This window comes from Ruditapes philippinarum, unplaced genomic scaffold, assembly GCF_026571515.1.
Source record: "Ruditapes philippinarum isolate M1 unplaced genomic scaffold, ASM2657151v2 ctg1911_1_1_1_1, whole genome shotgun sequence".
Lineage (NCBI taxonomy): Eukaryota > Metazoa > Mollusca > Bivalvia > Venerida > Veneridae > Ruditapes > Ruditapes philippinarum.
This window is the reverse complement of record NW_026851516.1, coordinates 127,452-137,478: the sequence shown is the minus strand read 5'-3', so window position 1 is coordinate 137,478 and position 10,027 is coordinate 127,452. Positions and strand designations below refer to the sequence as shown.

The 10,027-nt window shown below is 31.3% G+C and overlaps 1 protein-coding gene across 1 annotated transcript; it reads right to left on the bottom strand.

The window, feature by feature from the left end:
- Positions 1-5,449: 5,449 nt before the first annotated feature.
- LOC132741437 (uncharacterized) lies at positions 5,450-8,782 on the bottom strand. The gene is made up of 3 exons (XM_060729969.1): positions 8,295-8,782; positions 7,829-7,948; positions 5,450-7,103 (listed from the first exon to the last, which is right to left on the bottom strand). The coding sequence occupies exons 1-3, from the start codon at positions 8,707-8,709 to the stop codon at positions 6,661-6,663; spliced, it is 978 nt and encodes a 325-aa protein (XP_060585952.1). The 5' UTR covers positions 8,710-8,782; the 3' UTR covers positions 5,450-6,660.
- Between the last annotated feature and the right edge of the window lie 1,245 nt (positions 8,783-10,027).

Below are 10,027 nucleotides of genomic sequence, written 5' to 3'. Positions count from 1 at the left end.
TCGCAAAATTCACTGGATGTAAAATCTTGAAAACGACGATTTTGCAATCTTGAAAGATTGTTAAGAACTTGAGCAGATATTTTTTCATACGTTGATATTAAACCACAAACAATACTTGAGACTTTGAATGCATGTGGTATTGACTTTAATTGTGTGAATTAAAAAGAATTATTGGTAACATTTTAACATTGATAGAAACGATGGCAAATGTAAACTATGTATATATAACTCTATTGAATCAGAATACCACTTCCTTTTATGTTGTCCAATTTATACTGTTATAAGATCCAAATATTTAGGAAACATTTCATGGCCTACTATACAAAAATTTTCGACTATATTGTCCACTAATAACAAAAAGCTTATTCTTAAATGTGCTCACTATGTTCATAATGCATTTAAGTTGAGGCAACAGTCTCTTGAAGATGTAACTGCTTCTTAATTAGTTTCATTCTTGTACTCTTTTTGTTATATATTGTATGATGTAATGTTTGTAACTATTTAACTTTTGGCCATATTTTTCATGATACTCTGTTAATGGCCAAAGGTAATGTTTATTTGCCGATTTGCCAATAAAATGAAATGAAATGAAATGGTAATATAATTTATATCTGTATCATTTAATCACAATATTAGAGATGGTTACAATCATTTCATTTTTCATAATGGTTCAAAATATGTCAGTTTGTTTTAGCAAGTTCATTGATTAAAAATTTTGTAAAATGTTTGTTTTTCTTTTTTTATGGCACAATTTTATATTGTTATTATCGAGAAAGGCCCACGTTGGAGATCACGTGAATGAATTTACACTTTGACATAGTAATTTACGAAGATAAAGTGATTCAGTGTCAGCGGTTCAACCACTCTGGCTGAAAATGTTCTTTAGAATGTAAAAATCTACTAATATTCTATAGTAAAATTATTACTCTTAAAAAATGCTAACTCAAAAAGTATTTACAATTTTAGCCTTACTTTGTCATATCTCCGCAAACTCATTTTTAGAGTAATTTTTTAATCTAAAAATAAACATTTTTGGTCTATCTCCAAATTTTTTTTTTAATTTTTACAATTACTGCAAAATATAAAGGTATATAACAAAGTGCTTTCATCACATGTTGACATCTATAATACCAATCCAGAAGTCCACACTGTTAGGAGTTATTAAATAAAAGTTACAACGTCTTGTACCTTTAACCCCTTTTTCCCAAAAAAGAGGAAATTGTAGATACACCATTTTTAGAATAGGGCGACGAAATGTATATTGTTTATTTTGAGCGTTTGGATGGTTTTTATGAGCCCCGATATCTGCAAATACTACAAAATCAACCACAGTAATCAAAATGAGTTGTTAAAAAGCAAAATACTCGTTCAACAGTTTTCAGCCATCATTTATTTGGTCAAAGATTAAAAGAATAAAGACACATATAATTAAATTTTTAAATCTTTAATCCTGATTATCAAAATCTTCTAAAACATTGGTAGATAAAGAGAAAATAGAGATTTATAGCTGATGAATTGTGCGTTACGTTCTATATCAAGATCATCTAAGATTATGTAATACCTTTGTGACTCGACAGATTTAAATAGATTACCTCTTCAAAAACTGTTAAACTTTTCTTTTTACTGTAATGTGACAATTCATCCCGCACAGTAATTTGTCCATTGTCCATAAATCATAGGTCTACTTAAAATACCACAAGAAAATAAAATCGTAAAAATCAGATTATTTGATTTATTTGCTTAGTTATAACAAAAATAACATCCAGACATTTAATGTACAGCCCTTTCAATAAAAAAGTCTGACATGAAACAGGTCCAATAAAACCCTACCGGCAACATTTTTATTTGCTTAGCTTTGATGGGCAGCATTTGATAATTTTGTTTCGCAGATATAAATAAACATTACCCCCCGTTATTTCTATCTGCTCTTCCTCTGATTAATTATTTTACGGGTTCAATCTGCTGATAATGATTAAAGCAACTATTAATATGTTGTTGTAAGGAGCCATATAGGACTTTACAGAATCTTCAAAACTTTGAACTATATTTCCTTAGTTTGATATGAGTTTTTATCATGTTAATTAAAACTCACAATACATAAGTATGCTACAATTTTTGTAAACATAACCGAAAGTAAAGCACGAACTGTATACAATGTAGTTTCATTCTATTAACAACTTTTTGTGGTTTTAATAGAAAAAGAAGATGTATCACATTTAGGAGTGGATGACAGAAATTTCAGGAACAAAAAATATCTTATTTGAAATACCAAAGTTATTTTGATAGGTTCTGTAATGTCTGCTTTATTAAAGTTGCTGGGCAAAATGGGTAGAGATGAGATATAAAGTAACGCCGCTTTCGGTTTTTAAATCTATAAATGATACCAGAAAGAAGGGATAACAGTCGAATTTAGGGAGGGCTTTTCAACTAGTGGCTAATAGTATTTGACCAATAACCGAGAATATTACATCGGAGAAGAATATTATTACAATCATTTTTTTCTTAGAAGAACAACTTGCAAATACTTTGAATAGTCCATGAACTTAAAATCCCTGAAACGAAAACATTATATTTTTTAATCATTAACATAAACTGGCATAGTTGTCATTTATCTAAGACGCAGAAAGTTTCCAGAACAATATAATTTAAAAACTTTGTAAACAGTCTAAGAAAAAATGTTATACTGATTTATCTGAATATTTTTTTTCGAACTTTGAATGATAAAGTTGCTTTATTGCTATTTTATCTTAAGTAACATGTCATTAATGTTCTTAGTTTAGTAGTCATTTTGTATGGTCAGTTTGTTTTAATTGAGAATCTATCTGACAGTAAATGTTTGATTAAATGGACTGATCTGAGTGATATGTCTTCTCAAATCATCATTGTGTCCTGCTTTCAGTTTCCCTTGATTTTTCGTTTACCCAATATCAATGCACGTATATCTCATTATTCCATTTTAGTCTTATTTTCCACGATATTTATTTAGTAAGCACTTTCTGTCCAAGTTTATATGTTGTTCTGCGAATATTTGCCCGTCTGTTCACGAATTTGTTTATTTGTTTATTTCTGAGTCCTTTTCTAACCTTTTTTCTTTTTCTTTAAGATCAGAAATTTGTTTCTGATTGTCCTGTTGAAAAATTATGATGCTGGTCATTTCCAGACAAATGAACTTTTTTCTTTGCTTTCAATATTCTTTTGTGTGTTATTTGCAATACTTTTGGCCTAAGTCCCTATGGTACTACAATCATGTTTCCTCGTAACACAATATTATTATGGACTAAAAGTTAAATGTACAAAATCTTGAAATTCTCATGTTTCGGCCATTCATCATGTTGAATGCACTTTGTAAGTTCTTGAATGAATTTGTTCCGGGATGACTCTTTATCAATTTGATCTAAGGTCATAGCAATTGGCCAAGAATTTCCAAATACATTATGCATGTAATATATCTGATATTTGATACCTCACGTTCTTCTTGACTAGATTTTGACCGTGGAATGATGTAAGCAGGGCTTAATGCTCTTGATTTAAAATTCAATAGTGAATTTGTAATTTTGTAGCCTAAATAGCATTCTTTCTAGACATTCTTTCTTTGCTGGAGGTTTGTGTGTTGGCTTGAAAGTGTTGACTAGCTGTTTGTGATTTGTAATTGTTGTTTTCTTTCTAGTCAAATGGAATATATTTTCTTGTTAATATTCTTACAGGTTCCGAAATTATTGCAACATTTGGAAAACATTTAAGCAGTAAATTAAAAGTTGTATGAAAGATTTAAATTATCACATTTTTTTTTTTTGGGGGGGGGGGGGGGGTTATTATATTTAGCACTATCTTTATTTTTATAATGTGGTATCAGTCCATTTGCAGTGAGGGTATGACAACTAAATGTGATAGTTGTCTTGCAGAATCCATTTTTGTTCAGCGTTAGGTTTTTGTCTCTTAGGCGGCGTTGTACAACTTAAGGCAGCGTGGAGTTTGTTGTGCCATATACTAATATATCATACAAAATAGTTTTGCAGTTCGGTATCTCACGAAGTGTATGTGGTATTATGCGTTGGAATACCTCTGAAGCACAGGGAATTCTAAACATAAGTCGTCGACACGATATATACCATCGTTTATTACAAATGTTTTTTCCCTTGATTTTGTTAGAGCTCTATCTGATGATATCGCATGTTAACATCTAGTTTAGTGAAGGATTTGGCTCCACTAAGTTCTTCTAGTTATTCGTAAATGCATCATGTTCTACTGCTGTATTTGCTTGTCTCATGTCTGCGCAAATTTTTATGTCGCCTTTGCTTTTAGATATAATTACCAGGGGTGACACCCATGCTGTACCACCTTAAACTTTTAACATTAGAATCTACTAGTTTTTTTTCTTTAAACAGGTATTCAGTGATTTGGCTGTGCAATAATGCACTAACCTTTTATTGAGAATATCATCCTGAAATCCCTAATTTAGTAACCTTAATTTAGTATGTTCCAAATTCTTAATTCAAGGATGTTTGTAACTCTAGAAATGGAAACAATGTGTAGCAGTTCACTTGCTTTCATCTATCTTGTTAGATTTGCATCATTATATAGTATTTATATTCAGAAATCATTTGGAATTTATCTTTACACTTACATAGAAAGACGTTAGTACAGAAATATGGGACTACTATACAACGTGTAAAAAATCTGCACCGTCAAAGAAATATTGTGCCTAGAAAATTAGTTTGTCCTAAAGAAATTGAATGTAAACTTAAGGTAAGGAGTAAATTCGCTATTTTTTAAGAATAAAATCACTAAGATATGACAACAATTTATTGATCAAATAATGATTAAAATGTCATCTTCTCTTTATTTAATGTAGGTAGCGTAAATTATTTTACTAGAGTAGAAATAACATAACTGGCACAATGTCGTATTAGAGTATAATTGCATGAGATAATTAACAGGTATTGGAATTAAGGCTATTATTATTATTATCATTCCCGGACTTAGCTTATTTGCAACTGACAAATTTTTAAGTCGCTGATACATGGAATTAAACCTTTAAACAAAGCTCAGGAAAAACAAGCTCATAAATGTGTCACGCTCATTTGTAATAAAAAATATTATACTTGCACACAATATTGTTTGTCATATAAACCTTTGTGTGTTTTATTTTGTTTAGACTATTGAACAGCAACGCATCATAAATAGTTTTCACCTGGTGGAGTACTCTTTCAACAATCGATTTCAGTTATATTGTTTATTTTGCGCATTTGTATGTTTTTATGAGCCATAATATCTGCAAAAACTGGCGAAAAATAAACATCAGAAATTTAGATAAATTACATAAAAACTACTCATTCAATAGCTTTTTTTATCATTGCGTTGGTCAAAATAATAAAGAGACTTAGAATAAGATCGTTTATTCTGATTATTAAATATATAACTACAAACATACATGTCAAGCAAGAAGAGATATACTAAAAAGCATCATAATTAATAAATGTTGAATTTGCGTAAAGAAAATTATTTCTCACAACTGATATTGTTTCGTTTCACTGACCTTTATAATATACATGTTACACATAATCATTTTGATACTAAAAGAACACGACCGCTGCTCGTGTTATGGCTCTACAGAAATATTCTGCCCTGGCTATTTCACACGGCCTAAATGGAGTAAACATCATGACTCTGTTTAAGGATATTAAGATTGTCCGCATAATATATACAGTGTAAGGCGAATCCTATTCCAAAGCAAGCGTAATACAACCAGACCAACCCCGGACAATACACTGATAAAGGGTCGAGAAACATTTGTTATGCATATATGCCATATCTAAAGCAGTTCATTTCAATGATACACGTACAAAGAAGGACCGTAAGCAAACACATGCTGATCTTGACATGAAACTGCATTTGTTGCTAGAAAATAATTTTGAAATCTTTAACTAAACAGGACCTATTCACACTGCACGAAATCTGGTCTAACTCTTTACAACTGGCAAAAGTAAGCCATTGCAACTACAATACTAAATATATAAATCGTTTCAAGCGTTTCAAAGCTAGTCTATTAGAAATAATGCATTACATATACCTGTTTCAGAAAAAGCAAAATGCAAAATGAAAAAGTTTATTGTTTCTAACAATAACACTCTAGTTCAGATCTCCTCAAGTTATTTATAACATGTAATAGTATTAATTAGGAGCTGATTTTAATCCGAGTGTTGTTTCTAACTAATCTTACTATAATGACGAAAAGAGATGTGGCTAAACAGAATAATATAATTCCCTGAACAAAAATCATCTGTCACAAAAATGACCAAACTGTGACATGGCAGATAAGGTTTAAAACTTTAACTCACTGAATCGGATAATTACGCCTACATTGCATATCGTAATTTCCATACATAATAGGGTTGTTAAGCTTGACTACACGACTATTAGAATTTGGTCGTTTTCATGCACTTAGAGTTAGAGTTTAGATTTGAATTAACAAAAATGTAAACATTTAAGACATGCAGGAATGTAGTTTGTAGCAACTGTCTTCGATATGCTTTTAAAGTCGATTTATTGTACGTTTAGTCATTTCATCAACTTCCTTTATAGTAGGACATCCCTTTTCCATCTTATCAGCTACCTCCCTTATTGCTTTAGCAGAGTCGGGAATTTTTCCTTTTCCAACATCTACAGCAGAGCTGACAAGAGTGTGCACGTCAATCGGAAGTAAAAGTATTCCGACCACACCCCAGCGATATGGGCACCACGTGCAGCCGTTCCTGCAACACGGAATAACGTCTTGCCGGCGTTAGATGCATCTTCCGCTAAACTTCCCGAAAGCTTCAAACTGTTAATGATGGTTTTTCCGACAACAGACCAGCTAGCGTTCACAGCTGTAGATGCACATCCCTGTGTAAGTTTTCCCCAAAAACGTACCCATTCCGGTATTGTACTATCAATGTCTTCTATGCCTTGCGAAAGTTCGATACATTTCATTTTTATTTTGTCTGATTGCTCGTTATACTTATTTATAGCCTCTTCCGCAGCTTTGGTTTTAGTTGACGATTTTACAAGGTTTACAACAGACGCAGCACCTGTTGTCACACCGCCTGCTCCTGCTACTACCCCACCTATATGTTTATGTGAAAGTAAATAAAAAAAATACATCTAAAAAAATGATCTGGATTTTTGACTCTAAAAAGATTGAAGTATGAAATGCATAAGATATTTTTGACTGAAATGAATGAAAACGAGGCTGCATGGGTGTAATATGGACAATATATTGCCTTTGTTGACACTGGAATTGACAACAAGTGTAGAAATAAAGACGATTCTGTGACATCTGTGACAGAATTTCTAAAATATTTGTAATTTGTATGAATTATAGATTTCATTCATAAAGAGTTAACTCGCTTTTCATCCTTGCACCTTTCGTTTTTCGGACAAGTAAATGATACCTTTGCGAATTCTTATATTTTTCACATTATCTGTACTGCTTCTTATTTTGTAAGAAATCAAATATATACTTATATTATTTTAAGGCTGATAGGAGGATGCTCCTCGACCCCTATTATGCCAATGACGGGGAAAATAAATGGGGTTACCCCTTAATTGGGCGCCCGAAACTGAGAAAAAAAAAACAAGGATAAAAATGGATGAAATAATCTTTGTTTATGGAACATCACTTGCTGCATACGCTGACAGTGCATAGAATGTATTTAATAAATTTGAAATAAAATCATATGTAGGCACACTTATTAGATACATAAACTAGTCACTGGTTGTTGTTTCTTTTACGAAACCAATCGTTTTGTTTATTTGATAACAACCATATGAATATTGATGTTTTTTTTACCTGCAATGGTTAAAATCAGTGATGTGCCGAACGTGACAAAAGAGAGACCAAAGCCAACAATAGCTACAATTCCACCAGCAATAGAAGCTGCAGAACCTCCTATTTTAGCCTTAGACGTTTCTGAAAGAAAATACATGAAAATAACAGCTACGAAATGTAGAAAGTATAAAATGTGAAACCATATTTGTGTTCATTATCTTTTACATTATTATTTATTGAGACAAAACAATCTAAAAGTCATGCTTAATTGTGTTGTTAAATGTTTTCTTTTTCATTTCGAGTGCTGTACTTTGTTTGATACAACATGCAATATCGTTAAGAAAGCAATTTTATATATCAATGAAATATAACCATCAACTAATTTATCAATGCATACTGCATTTTACAAGCCTTTTTTATTTTTCTTACAATGTTAACATAAATTATATTTACAGGGAGATCACAATGATTTAAAAAATGAACCAACTTTTAAACAGGTCTTCGATTTCGTCAGCCAGTTCTCGGAGACACTTAATACTTTCTTTGGTATTTTTTATCCATAAGACAATGTCATCTCGCATTTCCCTCAAAGTTTCCCTTGTTATTTTCTCTTCTTTGTTCAAGATCACATCAATGTCTAATCCCTGTTCAACTAGTTCACCTTTTTGTCTTCTTTGACCAACTTCAGTTTCTGAGACACCCTGTATAAGAGAATGAATTATCTTCGTTTTTTCCTGTTCATCCCCATATCGTCGACCTTGTTTAACAAATTTTGTTGTTAATTTAGTTATATATGAGTCTTCAATATATTCCTTGTATGCAACACTAGCATCTCCAGGAGATTCATTTCCATCCAATATAGTGACTTTCATTGAAGAGCTTATATTTTCTTTTTTGTGCATATTTTCAATTTTATTGTATTGTGTATTGTCACAACTGAATAGTGTATAACAATATTGCGAGCTTTCTTATAAACTCTTGAAGCTGTTTAAGATTGCACACCTTTTTACATCTTATTTATGTTTTCTTGATTATTGCTCGATTGCTCTGAAGTGGAAAGCGGGGGTATGGAATGTTTTTTCCATAGTAAAACTGTTTAAACAAAGGGTCAAAAAAGACCGTTTCTATTGCTGTTGAATTGTCTAACATTAAAGATTATGCAATAAATTTCAGCAAAGCATGTCCTTTGCAGAACAGACATCAATAGACTAGCACTTCATATTGATACAAAAACTTGACAGGAATTTCCTGTTATTGTAAAGTGAAAATTCAATCCACACAGTTACTTCTGTCCATGAATTAAAGTTCTACTTAAAAATATTGTAAAATAAATAAAAATCGTATAAAAGCCGTCATTTGATTTATTTGCTTACTTTTACGAAAATGAAACGCATTGCCCTTCAGTGAGAATTTCTTCAACAAAAACGCTTTTTTACCTTTGCTAGGCAATATTTGATTGTTATCAAAGCTATAAATAAGCGTTCCCACCTGTTATCACTATCTGCCCCCTTCTGATTATTACTTTATGAGTACAATTTGCTGATTATGACTGAAATTGTAATATGAATATAAAAGCAATTATCATTAACTTTGTTATCATAAAATCTTCAAATTGTTTACCTTTATTTTCTTAGTGAAGAGAAAAAGCAAAATTTGATTTGAGAATATATGTTGTTATGTTAACTAGATAAAACTCATATTGCATGGGTAGGCTACAATGTTCGTTTCACCTAAACGGAAGCTAAACAAGGGTCTTATTTTCTCTATTTTGTATATCTTCTTTCAAGTTACCTTGTAGGAACTTTATTTTGTCGGTTTACAAAATTTTGTTTACTATTTAATAGAGGAAGAAATTTTGAAATAAAAGGGAGTAAACTCCATGTAGGAAAGCCCGGGTTACTGACTTTATCTTTATTTTCCCTTTGTTACCGAGTGTCTATACTAAACGATAAAATTTTAACACATTATCAAAGCCTTTAACGAAATTATTTAGAATGACACTGATAATATTAACGCAAGGAAACAGTCAAATATTGATGTCACAACATTTATTTTCCTTTTCTTAAACGCAGACCAATGCAAGATCAATGTGTTTTTCTTGAGATGTGAGATGGAATCACGAAAAAATATTTGCCTTTTCCTGGCTCTTTTCTTCATTTTACAAGATAGTTTAGCGTGAAAACAATTAACATTGATAATGACTACAACGACACTATCTTG